Source organism: Drosophila kikkawai, chromosome 3L (assembly GCF_030179895.1).
Source record: "Drosophila kikkawai strain 14028-0561.14 chromosome 3L, DkikHiC1v2, whole genome shotgun sequence".
NCBI lineage: Eukaryota > Metazoa > Arthropoda > Insecta > Diptera > Drosophilidae > Drosophila > Drosophila kikkawai.
Window position 1 is genome coordinate 11591785 of NC_091730.1, and position 23368 is coordinate 11615152.

The 23368-nt window shown below is 42.0% G+C and overlaps 1 protein-coding gene across 4 annotated transcripts; it reads right to left on the reverse strand.

The window, feature by feature from the left end:
- Blimp-1 (PR domain zinc finger protein 1) lies at nt 1-22234 on the reverse strand. 4 transcript variants are annotated; one of them, XM_017182812.3, is made up of 6 exons: nt 21791-22234; nt 6095-6664; nt 5875-5991; nt 5449-5487; nt 2435-5039; nt 1-2367 (listed from the first exon to the last, which is right to left on the reverse strand). In XM_017182812.3, exons 2-6 carry the CDS (start codon nt 6545-6547, stop codon nt 1877-1879), a joined length of 3705 nt encoding a protein of 1234 aa, XP_017038301.1. In that variant the 5' UTR covers nt 6548-6664; nt 21791-22234; the 3' UTR covers nt 1-1876. The 4 variants fall into 4 exon arrangements, with proteins under 4 accessions (XP_017038301.1, XP_070141305.1, XP_017038302.1 ...); XM_070285204.1 differs by lacking the exon at nt 21791-22234 and adding an exon at nt 8536-8556; XM_017182813.3 differs by lacking the exon at nt 21791-22234 and adding an exon at nt 7010-7594.
- Nucleotides 22235-23368: the final 1134 nt, after the last annotated feature.

Below are 23368 nucleotides of genomic sequence, written 5' to 3' on the forward strand. Positions count from 1 at the left end.
AAAATCAATTTTGTTTTTTTTTTTTTGTATGTTTTTGTATAATTTTGATTATCTTCTTTTATATTTTCCATGTATGTAGGCTTGTCTCATCTTTTCTGCGTTTTGCTTTTCTTTAGAAATATTATGCGTATATATTTAAATATTGCATATGCTTAGAAATCTTACAGCTAACTTAAAATAAGTCTTACTTGGCTAGAACATTGTCTACTCGTTAAACTGCACTCCTAACTCCTGCTTGCTTTGTATCAAATACAAAAATACAAAAACTTTTGCATAGTCTTAGTCTCAATTAGCGGTTTTCGATTGCGAACCGCCCGAATTTTCCCCCAGCATTTTCCCCGCAGACCCCTTGGTTAGTATCTTGTACTACACTTAAGACTACGAATTGGTGTTGTGTCTTACAGATCGTTATAATATACAATCCTTAGGGGCTAATAGATAATGCGCTAATAATATATTATAATATAAGATATATGTGTACTTAAAGCTAGTCAGCCTCATTAAGATTATAAGCTTAGGGTTAGCTAAAAAGATTTCATATATAATATATATATTCAGACGAAACGAAGACTAATTGAGAGCGTAATTTTGGTAAAGTACAATACGAGCAAATTTTTTGGATTCGGTTTTCTTGTTTGTGGTTAAAGGACTAAGGAGTTCTTGGACTGGAGAAGGGTTGAGTGATTAAGGCGCAAAGTAGTTGGGGAATATCTCTAGAGAGTGTTATGCTATATACTTTATATTTATATATATTAGAGTGGTCTATAATGTATAATTCATGTGTTTCAAAATACAAATACAATCGTAAATCGTAAATGTAAATGTGGACAAATGGAAACAGTCAAAAGCACCGATTTTTCAGCTAAGTTTTTCTTACGTTTTTTCTTTCCTCCTTGCTTAGTTTTTATACGTTTTGTTTTCTTTTTTTGTAAGTTTTTGTTTTTGTTATAATCATAGTGTAATCATAGATAATGGTAATCCCTAGTGGCCTACGTAACTATATAGCTAGGCGTTTACTAATTCAACAGATGCCGAAATAAGGTTCCCCTTTTATTTACACACTTTTGCTTTCATTTGCTTGCTGCTGCTGCTGCTGTTCGTTCCGGTTGTGTATATTTAATAAAATACATATAAATATATATATATATCCGTATGTATAATAATGATATATTCATATATAAAATACGTATGTATAGATTAGCTTCTCGGATAAGCAAATGTTTTTTTTGTCAGTGCTAACGAAATTCAAATAAGGCAACTTGAATCTATGTATTGTATGTATCTGGTATATGTATCCTTAGTTATCCTTTATAGGCTCTATCATCTACTTCTAAAGGTGCGCGCCTCAACAAACAATCGAACAAACGAACGAACAAACAAACAGAGTGAGAGACAAACTAAAGTCAGAACTGGAAAATCATCGAAAGCCTCGTCGAATCCTAAATGCATTTTCTCTCGTTCTCCTTTTCGGTTTTTCGGTTTTTTCCTCCGTTTATTATTCACCCCCCATTAACAATAATCATGTGTCCTTTATATATAAAATATTTATCAAAAATAATATGCCCTTCGTGCTGTGCTTGCTCTCCTTTCCATGCTGATGAGAAGGGTAATTCAGGGTTTTTTGCCAATTGGTGAGATCTAGTTTTCATAGCGCGAAAATGAGTTCGTTTTCCAAGGGAAGGAGGATCAAGAATTTACGGGAAAGTCGGGGGGAGTCTTCTTTTTAACTATATACAACTATATAATAATACCGTTACGTTTACTTGTGCTGCTTGCTTTTCATCGTCTGTCTGTCCGTCCGTTCTTAACTCTACTTGATTTTATTGCACTTGGATTCCATCACTTCCTCTGGTCTGCTGCTCCTCTACGCCCTTCCCTACGTGCACTCAATGATCATGGGCTGGTTGGAGGACTCGATGACCGAGGGTCTGCTCTCCTGCGGCCCATGCATATACACTCCCGACTCTGGCAGAGATTTCAATCCCTTGGGCGAGTGCTGCTGCTGCTGCTGTTGGAGCTGGAGTGCATGGGGATGGGCGTGCTGGAGGAGGCGGCTGGGCGAGGACTGCTGTTGGTGGTGCGAGGGCAAAGGCGGAGGCAGCTGGCTGGCGGTGGTCAGAAGCATGGGAGCCGGATGCTGACCCATCAGCAGATGTGGAGGCGGTGCCACTCCCTGCTGCGGATGCTGCTGCTGTTGCTGGTGCTGTTGCTGCTGAGGACCCATGTGGTTGCCCAGCGGTATAAGGCGGGGTGGAGACTGTCCGCCGCTAGCAGACAAGTGTCGCAGGCCGGGATGCACAGCGGGATGCATGTGCTGCTGCAGTTGCTCATAGGCCTCGCGGGAGTCCGGTTCAGGATGATCTTTATCTGTTTAGAAAAATAAATTAAATATAAGTAAGAAAATCCTTGAAAACCCAAGTTCTTTTCAACTTACCCAAACACTCGGAAGTGGCTGCTGCCGCCATGGCCAGCTCCTCCTCCAGATTGTTGGGCTTGCAGCTGGTGGTCTTCCAGTGCGTCCTCAATCCCGACGCACTGATGTACTTCTTGTCGCATCCCTGGCACACATAAGGCCGATCGTTGGTGTGCAGCCGCTTGTGGAGCTTGAGATGCACAAACTGGGTGAACTTCTGCGGACAGAGATCGCAGGCATAGGGCTTCTGACCGCTGTGCAGCCGGAGATGCGTCTTTAGGTTGGAGGTGCTCGAGAAGCGCTTTTTACAGATGTCGCACTGGTGCGGCTTCTCGCCGGTATGCACCAAATGATGCTTCTGCAGGTGCGCCAGCTGGGTAAAGCTCTTGGTGCAAACGTTGCACTTGAAGGGTCTTTCGCCCGAGTGCGTCCGCAGGTGGACCTTCAGGTTGCTCAGCTGGCCAAAGGTCTTGCAGCAGACATTGCACTCGTAGTGCATCTTCCCGTCCTTCTTCTTCAGTGGATACGGCAGGGATCGGTAGCCCCTGGAGGCCAGGGAGTTGGGACTTAGCGGACTACCGCTCCTGGGGCAGGAGTTTCCATCGGGACTCAGGCTGCTCGGCGGCGAGATCCTCAGCGGGGAGAGGCGCTGCAGCGGGGTGAGCGGCTGCATCAGCGGATGGTTCAGCATCTGGGTGCTGCTCTGCAGCAAATGCAAATTGGAGGCGGAGCCCGCTCCGCTCGAGGCGTTCGACTGCCGGTCGAAGGGCGAGTGCGAGCTGTGCGGCGGCGAGTGGAAGGTGGAGGTGGCTGCGGCTCCATAATGCGGATATCCAGGATAGCTAGGACTAGGCGAGTGACCACTCGCCTCTCCAGCGCCCAGGTAGGCGGGATGCCTTGACGGAGAGAAGATCACGTTGTGGTGATGGTGACTCGGCGGCGGCGGCGAGCATTCGCCCTTGATCAAGGTGCCGCGAGTCATCTCCTGGTCTCCGCCCACGACCACGCCCACTCCCTGCTGCTGCTGATCGGCACTCTGGCCAAGATTTGAGCTACTGTCCGGACTCACGGCATTGCCATAGCGCTGCGACTTCTTGTAGCTGTAGGCCATCTCCGTGGGCGAGGTGGGTGGCGGCGTGGCTGCGTTGGCCTGCCGACAGGCATTGGCTGCCGCCGCTGCCGCCTCCAAGCGGTGTTGGCTGGTTAGGATGGTCTCCAGAATGCTGGAACTGGGCTGGCCAAAGCGCACGTAGCGCTCGCCTGGTGGATCCGGCTCATAGTAGGGTTTGCTCAGCGGCACTATGGTGCGGGCCTGGCCTCCAGAGTTGTGCTCCAAAACGATTACCGTGGAGGAGGCGGGCTGCTGGTTGGATGGTTCCCTCTCCCGTTCCCTTTCCCGGTCCCGTTCCCTCTCGCGTTCCCTCTCCATAATCATCAGATGCTCATCTCCCAAATGCGTGGTGGTCGAGGGGCAAATGGAGTCCGGTTCCTGGTGCATCATCGCCGTCTCCTCCTCCTCTTCGTGGTGTGGCAGCGACATCTCCTGGTCCACCTCCTTCAGATTGGGCTCCTGCTTCACACAGCTCTTGTTCTTGAACTCGTACTTCAGCGGCATCTTCACCTTGAACTTTCTGTACTCGTTCTTGTCCGGCTCACAGGAGGCCGTAGCCGTGGATGCACTGTGGCTAATACTACTGCTGGTGGTGGTAATGATGGGATTGGCCATAACCACGGCCGGTGGCGAGCTGCTCGGCTTCTGCGCCTGAGCAATCACCGTCTCCTTGGGTGCAATGGCCTTCTTGGAGCAGTCCAGCACGTAGTTGTGCTCGCTCTCGCTGTCGCTGGAATCCTCAGGCGGCGTGAGGCCATCCTCGTGGCACTCGTTGCTGTGGTAGCCCTCATCCGAGCGCACTGATCTTACGCTGCCGTCCTGCGGCGTCAGCTGATGGTCCAGGCCGGACAGCGGTGATCCCGCCGTGTCCTTGTCGCTCGTGCTGGTTAGAGGAGAGCGATCCTGGCCAATAATCACCGAGGCGTGGCGACTGGCATGCTGAATGTGCGGATGGTGGGCGTTGCAGGAGGTGGTGCTGACATGGGCGGGTGGGCTTGATCTCCGGCAGCACTGTCCGTTGGCAGACGTTGGTGGCGGTGGCGAGGTGGAGGCACTTGCCGGTCCACCGTTCGCCGCTCCCACAGGCAAATGGAGACCCATCACATAGGTGATGTGACTTACGGCCACCTCGGCTGGGATCTCCGGAGCGGGCATCGAGTAGCGACGCTTGCCACCCTCCACTCCCGCCTCGCCCTCCTCTTCCGGCTCCGCCTCTTCCTCCTCCTCGTCCATCACTTCCTCCTCGGCCTCGACGGCCTGCTTGCAGGCGCCAAAGATGGTGGTCTCGGGATCGACGTCGTAGCCTAGGCGACTGGCAAAGTCCTTGCAGTACCACACCATCAGCTCTTCGTTGGGCAGGATGTCGCGGGTGGTGTAGAAATAGATGTTCTCCTGGTGCTGGCAGGCCACCAGGTTCATCACGGACAGACTGTAGGCGGAGGCCACGTAGCGCATCCAGTTGGATTGCGAGCGATCTGACCCATCCAGATAGTAGTAGTCGTCGTCCTTGAAGATCTACAGGGACACAACGAGAGAGAAGAGTGGAGAAAGGGGGGAGTTTAGAGAGACTCGTGGGTTTTGAATAAGAAACATAAAGGATAACAAACGACACAGGACGCACAACAAGGAAGAACAAACGCAGAGAAAACTACAGGGGTGGAAAGTTAAAGGGATGTGTGTTTGGAAAATCTCTCAAGGTATGTCCTTATAACAAAGAATATTAAAACAAACAGAATTTACTCAATTTTATTTGTATCTTTTCAAATATTTTCCAAAAACACATCATTTACAGATCAGTGCAAGGATAGTTGAAAGGGGAAAAAGAGTTTGTGCTGATTTTTGGGTTTAGTTTGGGGGGAAAGTTAGGTTTTAGAGTCAAAGACAACAAAGAGAAATTAAAGAAAGCATAAATCGTGAGTGGTACCTTAATATTCCCGTAGGTTATGTGGCGTGTTCCCTGCACCTGATTAACCACAATCAATTCGAATTGTTTCCAAAATGCAAAATATAATTTTGAATTTGTATTCGTTTTGATTTTTTATTCAACATATTTGTGTTTATTTTGGTTGGGTTGTTTGTGGGATGGTTTAAGATTAGATCACATGAAATTAAAAAATTAAAGAGAAACGAGTTGGTTAGTCGCATGTTTATATTTCTTTTCTTTTGCTGGATGATTTGGATGGGGAAGCATGTTTGTAATTTAATATTTATATATTTAACAATTAATTAATTTAATTGTGAGACCATGAAAAGCAAACAAAAGATGCAAATCAAAAATGGATAAAAACCCACAACAGATGCTTGAACCCTTTGCAATGAGAGGCTTCCAGAGATGTGAGAGGATGCTTACCCGCCAGAAATATCGCGCCTTATTCTTATCATTGGGATAGTTTGAGGTTGGAATGCCTTCGAATGGGCCAAAGCGAGTGCCACGTGGGATGACCCCGCTGCTCCAAACTCCTTCAGTCTGTAAACGATTTAGAAAGAAACCAAGAAATTGTGTTAAGTACTTAGGGAATATATTTTTTTTTTTGAATATTAAAAAGAATAAAAAGATCCTTGATCCTCACCTTAACATTTGGCGTTGAGTAGACCATGGATGACTTGAGCGTTAGGCTGCGCGGCAGCGTCTTGTCCGCTCGATTGGGCAGTCCCCGCTCCGCCTGCACATCCGGCACCAGGTAGACGGCCAGCCGCTCAAAGTCCTCCTCCCGCATCCTCGTAACATCGTAGTCCTGGCTGCCATCCGGCGTGGGACTGCGACTTCGACTGCGACTGCGCGCCCTTCTCGCCGACAGCTTGTGTTGCGGATGCGGATGCGGATGCACATTCGGGTGGGAATGTGGATGGGGATGGGTATGTGAATGCTGGACATGGCTGTGCGGATGCGGATGCGGGGAATGGTTGAGCTGTGGATGGTGTGGCTGGCCAGAGGAGCTTCCCAACTTCATGATGGCTCCCGGCTGCTGTTGCTGCTGCTGCTCTTGCGGATTCTGTGGATGATTGTGGTGGTGTCCGTGCATGGCGACTGCAGTTGTGGTTTGTGTTTTGCTCTGCTAACGCTATATATATATATGGTATATATATATGCGGGGGTTCAGTGGTGGCTGCTTATTCTGCTAGTTGAAGTTTTACTTGATCTGGAAAGACACAAAGGGTAGGCGGTTTAATTATAGAAACGATTTAGATTTGGCGCTATAAATAGCGGCGCCTATCACCCTCTGCACCTGTATACCCCTATGCAGTCCCCTGCCTCACACCCCGGAAAAAGCTCACAACTAAGTTCCTAGCAGTGTTGCATTCGGAAAAGCTAACTGCTGACGAGTAGCGAGTGCAGGGCAGCAGGGGGAGGGGCTGCAGTTCAAGATTACGGCCTTAATGGAGGTTACACGTTCACGTTCAGGGCCACCCGCGAAGCCACCCCCTCTTGGGGAAATCAAGGGGAAGTGCCAGGAAATGACATTTCCTTGAGAAAGAAAACTCACTTTGATTATATTCCTTCATTTGGCTGCCGCTGTTTTGCGCTTTGTACTCTCGTTCTGCTAAATATTTTGTTGCTTCTTATTTTCTCTCTAATTTAAAAACATTTTCTTTTCGATTTTGTTTTGTTTTTCTTAATTATTGTAGAACTGCTAATTGATTATTCTGCTGTTGCTCCTCGCTTTGACTTCGATTTTTGCATGTTTTTTTCTTATTGATTCGTTGGGCCCGCAAATTACGCATCACTTTCTGTTTCGTTCTCTCGTTACGCATACGCCGTGTGGCCGGCCGCCCGCCCCGGAATAGGTCTCCGGCTGCCCTGCGGCTTTTAGACTTGTGAATCTACGGCGGATAGGAGATAAATGCTGCTGCAGCATTATTTTACATTCACTGCAACATTCAGATATTTTTTTCGGGCGGTAATTAAAAAAAAAACAACGAAACTTTCAAGGCAAATATTAATTTCATTCTTTTTTGTCGTTTTTGTATTTGTTTTGGATTTTGGTAGTTATTTATTTTTGGTTTTTGTTGGTGAAGAAGAGCTATATGGAAACGTTGACGCCGCCAACCGAGAGTTCCTACTACTGACCCACTTCCAACCGGCATAGACCCCAAAAAAGCTCCAAACTGCAAGCCCCGCGCACTCACACAGCCGGCATTGCACTCAAACACACACACTCACTCGCTGCTACCCTGAATATTGCAATACGAACGCATCCCGCAAAGATTCTCTATTCTCGATTCTCGCTCGGAAAGTTCGCCTCGAGAGGGTTGCGCGTAAAACGCTTTCCGGCTTTCTGAAAGCTTTTCGTTTCGTCGGTGGTTTTATGTGGCTGCAACTGGCGGTGGTGCGGTGGTGATGCATTTCATTGGTTTAGTATTTAAAAATTCAACGAATGCTCTTTCTTCCCTTTTCGGTCATTTTTAGCTGCGCAATCAGGAATTTATTGGGCAAGGCTGGGCCTTTTTAATTCCTCCTGAGCAATGAGGAAGTGATAAAGGGGTAGATAGGTTCGAAGGGGGTAGGAAAATGTCGCTTTAATTAATTTAGATTATATAAATTCAGAATAATATTAATATAAAAAGTATTAGGCCAGGAAATGTTGAAGAACCTTAGAAATAAACAGGAAATATTACTGTTTGAATATTGTACTTGCTGTTTAATTTTTAAAGATTTTTTTATGTAGAGAAATTAATTACAAAGATTATAAAAATATAAATAAAATGTCTTTAGCACTTTCTATCCTTTTAATTATGATCTGAAAAATATATTCAAATTAAAACAAATATTTGCCTTGGAATAAACTAAATAAATCCGGTAGCTTAATCTACAAAAAGGAATTTCACCCCATTAGATCCCTGCTGTATTTGCTAGGAAACAACAGGAAATACCAGGAACTCTCGATGTTATATGGCTCCCTAGCTCAAAGTGCTATCGCGCCCCCCAATCAAGTTGAGTGCAATAATCGCATAACCAGGAAATTCACTTTGATGGGTGGGGGGTTGGATAGGGTTTTTATTATGGACTCACCCAATCTATATAGATATTTGAGTGGTAACTATGGCTATAAGTGCTACCAACTCCCTAGAGGAAGCCTAAAGTGGCCAAAAAGGAGCCACACTCGTAACAAAATAAAAGTGACTCTGATCACGTCGTCCGCTCGTCGAACTGCACGCACGTAGAATGCGAACTGCCCGCAATTCCCGTGCGAATTTTCCGAGCCCGGCGATCGGGCGACACGGATGCAAAATTGCAACACACAACGAGTAGTATATCTGTGTGTGTGTGTGTGTGAGATTGATGCACTTGCACTTGCACTTGCGAATTGCATTTTGATTCGGTTCTGCCAGTGCGGAAATGTGCGAAAACGATATGCAGAAAGTGATTTCTTTTCGGGTTGAGAGAAGATTTTACACAGCGAAAAAAATTTAAATAAATTCTAGAATAGAAGTCTTATAGGAAAGCATACAAATAAATATTAAAATAAGCTGGAATTGTTGGATTTACCATTTTTACAGATTAAAAATTTAAATAAAACTACAACACTTGGCTTATAATTTGTATTTTAGGAAATGTCCTTAAACACTCTTTAAGAATGATTATAATATTTTTATTTTTAATCTGATGAGCCTCAAAATCATCTAATTTATTCCCAAATTTCTTCCATTAACCCCTAGTTTTTCTCCTCTGACTTTTTCCTTTTTAATTACCTTTATTTTGTTGACAAAGTTCTTAATGACTCGACTCAATATCTTTCTGTGCACCGCCACATCCCTTGCCTGTTATGTGTGTGTAGGCGCCGTGAGCCAAAAATATGCAGACAAGATGAGGAAGACACTCATTCTGATTCCCATTCCCATTCCCATTCCGCTATACTTTCGATTTTAGAGGGAGGGGCAACCCTTGTCGCAATTACGCCACTAGGAAGTCGAAAGTCTTGTCATGCATTGCGGGTAGTACCGTACGAAAAATCAACAAAAATTCTACTAAAATAAACAATTGCAATGTATCTGTGCAGTTGCATTTGCGAACTGCACGAGCAGATAGCGCGCCAAAAAGCTTTTCGCTATCGCTATTCGCTTTGAAAATGAAAATAAACAGCTGCACACAGCCACACACTCACACACACATATGGCGACTATATACGGCATTAGAAACAAAAAGTAACAAGAAAGGAAGCTAACTTCGGCACGCCGAAGTTTGTATACCCTTGCAGATTGGTTTTTATGTTTATATTATAGATTTAAATGCTGAAAACACTTACAAAAACAGAGTTTCATTACATTTTACCTATACTTATTATGTTTACAGTTTGACAGTTACAGTTTTACATTCCCAGCTTTACATTTTCTCTACATTTACAGATCGTTTATATGGCAGCTGTATGATATAGTTGTCGGATTTTTATGAAATTTATACCAAAATTCTAGAATAATAAAAAAAGCTTATATCTCAGAGTAGATAAACATACGATGAAAAACAACGAAGCTATAATTTTTTTCCTATTTATTTCTCGATCGTTCCTATGGCAGCTATATGATGTAGTCGGCCGATTTGCATAAATTTTTTACCAAAATTCAGAAATAATATAAAATGGCCATATCTAAAAAATGGAGCAAAATTTTTGAAAAACAGCAAAGTTATAAATTTTTTTCTAGAAATGTATCGTACATTTGTATGGCAGCTATATGATATAGTCGTCCGATCCGGCCCGTTCCGACATATATAGCAGTGAGAGTATATAGAAGACTATATGCAAAGTTTCATTCAGATAGCTTTAAAACTGAGGGACTAGTTTGCGTAGAAACAGACAGACAGACAGACGGACAGACGGACAGACGGACAGACGGACAGACGGACAGACGGACATGGCTAGATCGACTCGGCTGTTGATGCTGATCAAGAATATATATACTTTATAGGGTCGGAAACGTCTCCTTCACTGCGTTGCAAACTTCTGACTGAAATTATAATACCCTGCAAGGGTATAAAAATCGCTTGGCGCTTTGCGTTTCTAATCATCGCACAATTGCATTTGAAGGACACACACAGTCGATGTGCGAGGGAGAGCGCTCGCTAGGCGCGTCAAATTAAAAATAAATAGCATACTCACCAAGACATAATCATGAAAAAAGTAAAGGAAAATACTAGCATACAGAAAATAAAGAAATTAAAGGCAGAAGCGAGAACAACATTCAACATTCAACTTGAACGCCGACGACCCGAGCGAGTGCACTTTGATAAGCGCGAGCGCTCTGCCACATTGCGCATACGCCCTGCTGGCCGCTAATAATTGTAAGCAAAAAAAAACTTCCGCGAAGCTCCTCTATGCTCACACGTTCATGCATCGATCTTTATCAAATTGCAAAATGCGGAAAGCGATTCGGTTCAACCCGAAATGGGTCCCACACCCCCCGCAATCACTCGCTCAAGGACAAAGCCAACTGTACTAACCGCATATATACACATCTATATAGAACTATATAGTGTTATATAGTGTTATATAGTGCTATATGTCTGTGCACGTTCAACTGATAACTCTGACACTCTGGGCAGAGCGCTGCAGTCATAAATATGCTCGCCATCTCCCTCTATCTAAGTAGGAAATCAACGCTAAGTAGTTTCAATGAATAAACAAATTTAACGATGTATTTCTTCAAGTGTAATGTAAATATTTATTATAAAACCATATGCAGAGGGACATGGAAGTGCCTAATAAGGGGGTTGCCGCTATTGATAGGAATTTAAAAGTAAGAAGGAATTATTAGTTATAGATTTTGTAATGAACATTTTATTTAATTTGGTTTATAAAGTAATTTATAGTTTTTCGTTGAATAATTAAAATAAGAAGCTTGCTCTGCTGAGCTAAATGATAATATTATACAGAGTTCAGCATTTTTAATCTTTATTTGTCTTTGAAATGTTCTATATAATTAACATTAATAACGCTAATGATTTATTAGCGGGACTCAAAAATATAACTCTTTCTTTAGTAATTAAAATCCTGTTATTAAATTTAGTTTCAAAACATACATATATCTATATTTAAATCGAATTCAATAACATTATAAAATATGTATATTAAATTGAAATTAATTTATTATTTTTATTTATAAATTATTTATTATTACAAAGAATGTACTAGTATGTAGTTTCTTACAGCAATAAATACTGTTAACTATCGAATACGGAACCTAAAAATTGTATTTTTTCTGTGCGGTTACTATGAGGGGTATTAGAGGTTATTAGAAGGGTGATAAGCTACCACTGTTCAATAAAGAAAATAAATAAATATAATAAAAAACTTAGGAAAGGGTGTCCCCTGATAACTCTGATTACTGCTAAACTCAGCGGAACCAGGAACTGTGACATTTCTTGTGACAACATTCCTTGATCTTTCCCCATGGTTTCAGTTCTCTTATGACATCGAGAATTCGCTACACTTTCGAGGCTATTACAGCGTTTACATGGCGTATACTCGATATATTAGTTAATACCATATTCTCCATTGTTGACGGAGATGATTTGCAGGCATTCACTAGCTAATACCTAATACAGCAACACAACCCGGAAATGTAAAATGTAAACGCAGAAACGGGCAGAAGGCGCGGAAAAAGGGGGAGTTCGCATTTAGTTTTATGTGCATGCAAAACGAAACGAAAAGCGAAAAACGAAACGAAGGGTGGTGAGGTGGGGCAGGCAGCTGATAAAATAAAATTGTTCGTTATTTGCCTCTGTAAATGTGTGTTTGTGCAGTGTCTGTGTGTAATAATAATTTGTGTGAGCTTTTCAGTGCGGCGAAAGGGAACAAAGGGGGTGCGGCTGGGCGTGCGGCCAGAGCATCATCATCATCATCTCATAACCTTGAGTCACAGCCCGAGAATGTGCATGCGAACTGAATGCGAAAACAACAAAAATTGCCACTAAACTCATCCGCATTGCACAGTGGGTGTGTGTATGGTGTGTGTGTGATGCAGCCGATTACCTAATCGGAGCTTCGTGAAATTAATATCAGCTTGGGAAGGACACTGACTGAACAGAAGGTATGCCATGGCAGCCACTTTTTATTTTCTATGCTCTCTCTCTCTGATGCTGCTGCCATGCTGCCACCCCCTTTGGGGCGGCTGGAAAAGTATTGTGTTGCGGTTCCGTTGCACTTTAACCTTGAAAATACTGTGTGCATTACTTGGTTTTTTTTGCGCATGTGCAAAACGAATGCAAGAGTGAGACGGCCTACTGGCTACCCTAAAAAACAAACCCACACACACACCTCTCCGGTACCCCATTGTACAGTCAAGTCGTCTCGGATTTCGGCAGTTAATAAACGTAAATTTCAAGTCAATTAAAAATTCACTTCATCGCAATCAGAGAGAGAGAGAGGGAGAAAAAACACACAAAAAACATTCACAATAAAAGCGAAAGTATACTAAACAAATAAATGATAAATGCAAAACGGGCTTTACTCTTGAATATTTTGCAAAATGTTTCGTGTAGAATAATCAATTGAAATTCCCCAAATGAAAGTATAACATTTAATTTTGAGATTCCCAAGAATTTCGTTCATTCATTTTTTGTATAAATTTATTGTTTTAATTAAGAAGGTTTTGTATAACAAAATAAATAATGAAAATAATTTACATAATTTAGTATATTAGTTGAACGTATTAGAAAAAATGTTCTTATCAAAATTCTCTAGAATTTTTTTTAAATCAGTAAATGGTTGTAAAAAATTATTTTAATTATATATGTACCTGACGTTTTATAACATTGTTTGTGTTTTGTTAATTGTTTTTGCAACTTTTACTGCTGCCTTCGTTAATGATAATAAATCAATAGGCTTCTTTGTTGACGTTTTTCCTCCAAATGTATACTATGTAATCCCACAGTTGTGCCCTTGAGTTGGGCGTATAAGTCTAATCACTATTTAGCTTTTGACGTAGGTCAAATAACCATAAATTAAAAGCTATTTGTAACCAGAATACCTCCACTTTTCGCAACCCCTTTTGTCACCATTCGTTCTAATCAATGCATTTTACGCTTCGAGTGTTTGTTTTTCTGGCTTTGCTAAGCTTTTGGCCTGCACTTTGCCTTCTTATCAGTTGGCAGAAAAAAAAATGTTCGCCTTATTGCGCAGTGAAAGTTTTCCATTTGCATGTTGTCGTTGTCAGAATAAATGTAAATATGATTGTTGCTGTTTAATTAGAAATGATTAAACTTTAATATTTAGATTCACTGGAATAAGGTTGTGCATTTGAAGGTCGCTTGAAGAGGTATTTCCGTTTAATAAACCAACAAAGTTATCTTTAAGTGTTCTTAGATATAAGGAAATCGGTGTTTAGACAAAGCAAATTTATTTGTTTAGAGATTTTGAAGTATTTATATAAAATAATATGTAAAAATCGAAGAAAATCTAACCCAAAAAAGGCTCATTATAAATTATAAATCCTTAAAACAAAATTTATTATTTATCTTTATAAAAATTCCTTTTAAAAAAACCTAAAATCTTCCCCTAAAAACTTTAAAATTTCGCAATAGCTAGACTTCCTTTTAGCCTCTGTTTGAAGAGCTCTCCCCCTAGATGGCATCATCTAGTGTGCGACAGGGCTAACGAACCCAAAGGTCAAATGCTTTTTACCCAGACTCAGACGCCGCCAACGACGTCGACGCTGGCAGAGGCGATGAGGCAATGCAAATGCAACTGAAAAAAAATATATATATATTCAACTGCCGCCAAATCATGTTGCTAATGATGATGTCATGGCTACCAGCCACAAAAAAGAACCATCCAGAAATAGGAAAGAAATATACAAAATCCTTTGCCTGAAAATCAATAAACCACAATTAAAAAAGAAGAAATGCAGAAAGGTGTCTCCTTCAGGTGGGTTTCCCAGCATGGCAGACGGATCAGGAGCGGTCGACGGCGACTTAAGTCCTTAATCCTGTGGGCGACACATTACCTTGACGACAGTGCGGAACTCAAACACGACCTACGACAAAGCGATTGAAAATGCGCATAAATTCGACAAAGGAGCAGCCAGCAGGGGGGAGGCGTGGCAAGATTGGTTGCCAGACCATGACAACAACAACAAAAAAGTCAAAGTAAAAAATACACACACTCGAATACATTTGTGAGAGCAACAAGAACAACACCAACAACAACCACAGGGGCAACAAAAATAAGGGCCAGACAACAGAAAAGGCGAACGACCCTTTTCAGGCATTTTCAGACGCCAGACGACGCCATCAATGTGGTACACTGCAAAGAAATGAGTGGCAAAATCCTTAAGAGTCCTTCAAAGAAGAAGCACTATTTTGTGGCCATTTTGGAAGTTATTAAATAACAAAATGTAAGTATTTAAAATATTTTAAATAAATTTGTTTCTCTTATTTAAAGAATATTTTTACTCTAGTTTCCGATATCTGAATAGAATTTGTAAAAAACTTTAGCTTTTGATTTAAAATTGTCAATCAAATAAATAATAAATATAATAAATAAATAAAAATAATGAAGTTCAAATATATAACTTATTAAAGAAAATTTTCTTTAAGCAACATTTAATACCAACTTTTGCCTAGTGCATTTCGTCTATGTTGGGGCAGGGCCCTGGCTTCCAGCTCAGTCGACTTCGGCTCATTATCCTTTTCGCTTTCCATACATAAATCGCTGGCGCTGCGGCTGGCGTTCAATGAACTCCGCCGGGCACGTACGGTCGTCGTACCCGGGCGAACGGATACACACCCGATACGGAAAGCGAAACACACACAGGACAACGACAGGAGGCAGTGCAGCAGCAGCAGCAGCAACGCCGGCGGAGACTGCAGCAGCGACTGAAGGAGCCGCAGCGACAGCAGCAGCAGCAGCATGACGCTGGCAGCAGACAAACGCGAAGGTCCTGCCCAACTTGGACTGGATTGGGTTGGGTCTTCTTCCGTGGACTTGACAGTGTGCAGCATGGAAAAGTCCGCCGACTGCGACGCGGCAGAGGCCAAGGACCCGAAAGTGCAGACTGCCGACTGCGAAGGACCTGCTGCTCCTCCTCATCCTTCTCACAAACTACAGTTGAGCCGAGCTTGTGCGCCGACGTCATCGTCTGCCCAGGCAGGCGCAGCAAAGTTTCACTTTTAATTTTTTGCAGCCATTCAGCAAAAGCTACCAAGGCCATGCGAGCGAAAGAGACAACGGCTGGTGTTTGTGTCTGGGGCCAGGATATATACTACATATATACGAGTTGTACGGACTGGGTTGGGTTCTCCGGGGTGGAGTGCATTACTGAACCGAGAGAGAGCGAGCCGTGTGTAGAGAAGGTTGTTGAACTGCGTCGGCAGAACTTTCCTTTGGCGAGCAAGAAGGAGTTTGGGGGCGGCGATTGGCAATCGGAATTCGCCAGTGCGCTAGGACATGGTCAGCGCAAAAGCAAAAGTATATTTTATGCAAAAAGCCAAACCATAATAATTTACCATTAATAAGGATTTTAGATAGAGTGGGTTATCCCTCCTATTATATCCATTTCTCAAGGGAAAAAACATCGAACACTTATATATAACCTCTTGAAATGTTTTTCTATTAAATAAGTATATCCTTTTAGCTAGTCCTACCTTCTTTATCGTTTTATGCACTATTTCAAAGTGCTGCTTTTCCCACTCAGTCTCTGTGATTTCGTCAGTCTTATTTCAGGTGTTGGCCTTCGTTTGGTTACATTTTAATCGCGACTTGAAGAAACTGATGTTGGCAAAGGTGTCGCGAAAATAGATGCGATCAAAAGATAATGGTCTGCGCTGATCGGCGTGTGAACACATTGCACCAGTTGGTGGTATCCCGGGCTCCTTATATAGATACATTGACTTAGACAGAGCTTAACACTTAACTAAACGAACGCACTTAAGCACACTAATTTTCAATCTGAACACATTTGTGGTTTAGCCAAATATATACACGGGTATATATATGTATATTCACGGTCCTGCTATTGCTGTTTTTCCCTCAGCCATTCGGTTTGGTCCACGGAACGCGGCTGTGCCATGAGACATGACCTGCCCAACGCGCTAACATCCCGAGTCAGGACTGAAATAGCGAGCGAAATATGGCCAGCTCCCTTCGATTTCAGCCAAAATGCAAAGTCGTCGTCGTCGTTGTCGTCGCAGTTGCAGTCGCCGTCGCGGTTGCCGTCAGCGCCGGCAGCATTGAGTTCAGACAGTAAACAAGGGGGCTTTCCTGAAGGGGGGATTCCCATTGCTATTGGCACTTGCACTTGGCATGAACTGAACTCGCCCAGTGAGCAAAACAATAACAACAAGCAGGAGCGCCGCAGCAGAGGCGCAGCAGAGCTGCAAGGGCGGCTTCAGGTTCGGCCTGGAGTTCGGGTTCTGGGCTCGGGCTCTCGGCTCCCATGAGTGCACAAGGGGTGGATCTCTTTGTGGCTATGTCTGGGCCGAAAAAAAAAAAAACAGCCGCAGCCAAAGTTTATTTTGAAACACAAAACATGTTGGGTTAGGTCAGGTCTGGGATTTGGGAACTCGACATGGAAGTGACTTGTACAGGGTAGATTTGGAAATAGAAGGTCCTTTAGATACATTTGTTTAATAAATTTGTAAATGAGTAAAAGAAGCTGAGAGTTGGAATGAAATTATAAATAAACATAGACTTACTTGATAAAAAATAATATAATTCAAATTTGTATTATTATTTTGGATTTAAAAATTGAAAGTCAAGAAAAACAAATTTTGATTTAGAGATAAGGTAAGCAAACTATTTTAAATATTCAAAGATATGAATTTATGATTTCAAAAGGCTCTTAAATTAATGGTTAAAGTATAATTTATTTACCCAACTAAATCCTAATATTTCTCAGTGCATTGCAGACTTTGCCAAAAGCTCTCACTGCACTCTGCTCTATGAACTCTCTCCCTTATTCGTATTTCTCGCTCTTCCTTAAACGCATGCCCCTGCTTACAAGGGTTGCTAATACTCACTGCCATTGCATTCGATTGCAAATTGACCGTTGACAATGAACTAGAGCAAAAGGCGGAAGTATCGCTGCCAGGGACACTATCATTATGCAAAACTATTTGCTGGAGACGAACTCTAGGAGGTATATTCTCTTCTGAACTTAACCGCCAGCGAGGTAACCATAAAGTACGCCAAGCACGTTTCTTAATGGCCAGCAAAAGACATAAAACTGTAAAGCCAAAAAAGTAATAGGTGGAGTACATGGCCGGTGAATGTACCGTTAGGTTAATAAAGAGCCATTTTGTCATAGTCAAATTACGATGGGTTGTTAAATAGCCGGATTACGTATTCAAGGCGCGTAAATGAGCATAATTTGATTTCCAGCAGTTTTTTTGTATTTCGTTTTTATTTTTTTCGAGTTTAACAATAAAAAGAAGCATTCTCATACACATGCAGGTATTGGGCAACTCCAACGCCCCCTTTTTCCAGCATATTCTTTTATCTGACCATCAATGATTGGGCGGTTATTCTAACAATACACTGAGAATAATAGCTTATGTGATTAGGTATTTGTTTAATATATTTTTTTATTTTTTTCTCTATTTATATTTAAGTTTCAGCTTTAATTTCTCAAGAAATATTACGTATACGCCTGGTTGTATTTGAGAGCTTTTTAATTAATTTCGATTTACAAATATTTTTAATAAAAGTGGCTACTCTAAACCATAAGTTAATATATTTATGAAATTTAATATTATAAAAACTTTTCAGCAAAAAAAAATTAAGTAATATTTATATTTATTTAACTAAATTAAGCTTTAAAAGTTCTGTGACCAACAGAAGCTTCCATAAGAATTGACCTTATATTTTCTTGCAGTGCTCAATGTCACAGTCAATGCACAGAAAACAATAACAATAACGCCGCCGCCAAACAACACCACCAACAATGCAGGCTGGGGCAGGCATTTACAGCTAAACGCGATAGTGTCAAAGCAGCAACAACAATAGCGACAAGAGCAACAAGAGCAACAAAGGCAACAACATTGACACAGAACCTGTCGCCGCTGCAAAGTTCAACGTCAAGGGAGCCGAGCTTTTTACCTGAGCGACTTCGGCAGTGGCTTCGTCAGCGGCTTCGGCTTCGGCTTGGAACTCGGCGCATGCGCACATGCTCTCCCTCGCTCTCTCCTGCACTCTCTGCCTCGTGTGTGCGTGTGTGTGTGTGTGTGTGTGCTTTGGTTATAACGCGCTTGAGTAGGTCGGTCATTGAACTTGTTTTCTTTTCATCTGCTGGTGCTGTTGCTGCTGCTTCTTTCATTTCATTCTTTTGCTTGGCCACACTTTCTTCCTGGTTCCCTCTTTATCTCTCTTTCTCTCTCTCTCGCTAGCGGTCTCTTTTACCTGCCTGCCTGACAACACCTGTGCGTTGGCGTTCTCTTTAATGGCTCTCTTTGGCTGGGAGGCTGCCGCGGATGACTTGGCATCTCTTCCTGATGCCCCTGCCTCCTCTAGGCCCAAGGTAGCAACAATTCTAATTGCAAGGGGGGTAGATATCGTAAAGAACAAGGGGGATACAGGGGGGGAAGATGCAGCTCTGGCAGAAAGCAAAAGGCAAAAGAAGACGCCGGCCAAGGTAAGAAGACCACGAACGAGTCAATAACCCTGGCTGCAACAGAAAAAAAAACCTGGCCAAGAGTAAGAGTGATTTGATTCCCTTTTCATCAGGCCTAAGAAGTGGAAGTGGCAGAAGGAGAACCCGCAGGTGCACTTTAAGAAAATCCTTGTAAAAAATGAAGTAGGGAATATTGGAATTGTATGATTTCGATATCTATAAAATATTTTGCAGTCTTCGTATTATAAAATTAGGATCATGTAAGTATTTGCTATATCAACAATAAGCATAGGATCATTCTGAAAATTCATATTCCTAAGCTAATTTAGATCTTAATGTCTACAAAATATATAAAATATGAATTTATTCTGTTGAAGATGGTAGAGATTTTACGAAAATTAGTGTACAGAATTAAACCCTTTAAATAGCATTATTTCAAATCTTGTGTTCCATAAATTCTCATATAAAATTTTTTAAATTAATATATCTTCTACCTAAAGTATTAGTTATCAATTTACTATTTTACAAGTGCAGCGGCTAAAGAACTCGCTGAGAGCAAGAACCTTTGGCTTGCTTCAGTTAAGCACGCCATGTGCCCATGAGCATTTGCCAGTTGAACGCCCTTTTCACGGCAAATGATTCCCGATGCGCGATGCCTGTACCGTGGGGATCGGGGGATCACCAGGAGGAGGCGGCGGAATCACTGGCGGAGATAGAGGAGCTGCTGCTGCTGCTGGCTCGGGTTTGCAACCTGCCCCAAACCGAAACGCAAGCCCAAGGATGAGGCTGACGTGAACTGGTTTCCCCTTCTGGTCATTGGCTTCTTTTGCTGCTGCTGCTGCTGCTGACTCTTGTGCTGTGTTGATTCTTCTGCTGCCTCTGCTAGCTGAAGCGGCAGATTCACTTTTCGAGGGGTGGGGGGATTCTCTAATTCTTGGCCTAGGTCCTTGGCCTCGCCGCTATCTGGCTCTGTCCCTCTCCCTTCTCCGGAGGCTTGAAATGAAAACGAAAACCGAACGAAGGCAAGTTTGTTGCCTAAGTCATTTGTTTTGTGAGGGCTTCCAATGGCCCGGGGAAGAGGAAGTCAACGAACTCTCGGCATGCGTGCCAAAAAAAAGAAAAGAAAAGAAAAGAAGAACAACAACAAATACTACAAAGAATACCCCGTAGAAGAATCAGAAGAATTGCTTTCATACAGCAGCGACTTAGATGGGGCTCATTTAAATTGCAAAATCAGCAGCAAGCTGCTATAACTCATTTCGTATGCCATTTGGAATCGAGTCAGCACAGATTGACGGCTCCGTGGGAGCAGCAGGTGGTGGCTATAGCGCTGGGATATGGAGAATCTATATCGCAATCGGAATCGAAATCGAACAGCTGCAGTGCAGCTAATGACCTTGATATTGAAATGATCTTCGTGTGATTATCTCGCATCGCATTACAGATTCGCAATGAGTTTTGATTTCATTTGGCTTTCAGCTCCCTGTTCATTCATCTCGCCTCGTTTCGTTTCGATTTCGTTTCGTTTTCAATTTATTTGTTTATACAATATTTTATTGCTTCTCAGCCGAGTTGTTGTCGTTGTTGTTGTTGCTGGGCTTTATCGCCGCTGTTGGAGCGTGTTAGCGTGCGATCAGTTGTCGAGTCATTTAAAGTCAAAGTCAAGGTTTTTCTGCCTTACGTCGCCAATTATGTGTCTCCATCCCGCTCTCACTGCCGCCCAATTCCGCCCCAACCCATAGTGCGCTCTCCGTCCCACTGCCGGCATCGTCTCGTGTGTTTACCCCCATTTTGTTATTTGTGCGATTTGTTTAAGCCCAAACTGGTTTTTGTCTAATTATTTTCTGCTGTGAGTGTTACTTTGTTGTTTTTGCCAATGTGATTATTAAAAAATATATATATATATATATACAGGAGAGAGGTATATATGTATGTATGATTTTTCTAATGAAATCCCAGCAGCTCCCATCATCGTTCTGCCATCTCCCATTTTTGCGGCCAAGAAATTTTAGCTGCTTATGCCATTTTTCTAGCCTGCCTGTAATTAATCATTATACTCTGTTTTTTATTCTCGTTCCTTTTTTTTTTTTTGGGCTTTTTCAAACCGAAACGTGTTTTTCTGCCGCTTGTTATATAACCTTTCTATCGGAAATTTTCGATTAGCATAAACTGTGTGTGAAAGTCTTCGGCGGCCGCACTGAAGAATAATAAGATGCTGTGTAACATCATCATGGTTAAAATTAAACGCATGTCATAAATTATGGTGGCGGTTCTGGGTGCGAGATTTGGCGGAGAAAAAGTTGAAAATCAGGAATCCAAGCAATTAAGATGTCAATAAAAAAAAGTTTTAATAAAGAAAAATTATCTAAGAATAAATTAAAGGAGAATTTCTGCCAATAGAAAATAGAAATTAGCTAAGAATTTAAATTCAAAAGAAATGATTTAATGGGAAATGACAATTGAAAAGATTTATGATGCTAAAAAACTGGAAATTCTACCCAAAATATTTCCAGAAAACCAGAAACTCCCAGCTAAAGAAAGCTTTCTTTACAGAACTTTCGGGAAATGCCTCCTGTTGCTATAGTCTTTCTGTTAAGTTATATACTATATAAACCCCACAAAAACATACAAGTGCCTTCTAGTCAGCTATATAATTAAATATATATTTAAACAAGACCCCGAACAAATTGTAAAATAAATCATAATAAGTAGAGAGGTGTACTCACCATGTTCAGTGCTTAAATGCATATCCGTTCCGCGTTTGCTGACGAGCTGAGGTTGGCTGCTAATGTGGCGGCTAAATTTAAATCCATTACGCAATAAATCCAATTCGAGGAGCACTTTGTTTTGTTTTGATATATTCCTTGCAGATATATATATATTTATTTTTCGAATATAGTTTGCATACTATATTGTTTCACAAATGCACTGGTTTTTCTAAGGGGGCGGGTTAAAAATTGAACTAATTTGCGGGAATATTAGAGGGGATTTTCGATGTCACTTGTTCACAAAAAACACTTGAAGGGGAATATGTTTAGATTTTGTTTCAGAACGTTTCAGAACCCCGGGATTATATGGGTATATAGTAGTCTGATCTGTTGGATTTCGGTTCTGATTCTGGCTCGGTTTTTGGTGGTCTGTGTCTCTTACGAAATCATGTCTCGATCGTTTTGTTGCTTACGAGAAACTGAAACTGCGGATGAGTCGCTTCAGAGTGTCGCCGCCGTCGTTAGAGGCTTCTGAAGGCAGCGCTGCCGCCGTCGACGTCGGCCGAGCAGACAGATAGACTTTTCAGCATTTCATTACACGGCCGCACGCACACACTCTCCGCCGCTTTCTTTCTCTTCGCACACACAGATACGCGGAAGAGAGAGCAGCTCAGGTGTTCTTGATCGCGGATCGTGCTCTCCCTGGCTCTCCGGCTATCTCCCTCCCGCTCTCACTCGGGCGTGCAAGGCGGGCCAGAACTTTCATTCAAGGTGAGCGCGCAGGTATCTCTTCGGCAGCACACACACACACACACACTCTCATCTGCCCTTGGACGGCCGGAACACACTCTCTTTGCGAATAGTTCTAAACGCCTCTAACACACTGCCGCAAATTGAGCATGCGAGCGTAAAATTACAACACCAACTAGAGTTGTTGTTTTTGGGTCCGTCTCTTCTAACAAGTTTAGAATCCGCAAGCCAAGCGCAACAACCACTTGTTCTCGATTCTCTTAACCCGTTCCGATCCCTCTTGATCGCTACCTCTCTCTCTCTCTGTTGGCCAGAAGTTTGCAAGGCATGTAATTGGTTTGTTCATGATTTGTTTCTGTTTTAGTTAGCTTTTTGCGAGTGTGAGATTTTGTTTTTTTGGTATATCAAATTTCATGTTCGCATAATTGCATCCCAAAACAATTGGCCACAAACAAACCGACACAAAAAAAAGGGGAAGTGAGAGCTTTTCGCATCACTTTACAAGGTTATTTATCTGGGAAGGATTACTTAACTTTTATATATTAATGTATGTCACCGTTTTAAAGGATTTATGCCACCTATGTTTTATTAAGAATTTTAATTTATGATATTTATTAATAATATTAAAAATATTTTCTACATTTATATAACTTTAATTTATATTAGAATTCAAACAAGTATTCCGCAACAGGTTAACATTTATGGCTTTTAATCAATCAATCATATTAATCATATTAAATATATTTAAAAATTTGTTTAGAGATCTTGCACATTTTTAAGATAAGTTTAAGATAAGTTCCTTCTAATTTAATTCCTTTAAATTTCAACCTAATAAATATATTTAAT

What these genes read in the sequence shown, in the direction of transcription:
- Blimp-1 (XM_017182812.3), bottom strand. Translation starts at nt 6,547, where the DNA reads ATGCACGGACACCACCACAATCATCCACAGAATCCGCAAGAGCAGCAG. An exon ending in TAACCTACGGGAATATTAAG is followed by an intron (nt 5,040 to 5,448) that starts GTACCACTCACG and finishes GTGTCCCTGTAG; the next exon opens with ATCTTCAAGGACGACGACTA. An exon ending in AGCCACTTCCGAGTGTTTGG is followed by an intron (nt 2,368 to 2,434) that starts GTAAGTTGAAAA and finishes TTTTCTAAACAG; the next exon opens with ATAAAGATCATCCTGAACCG.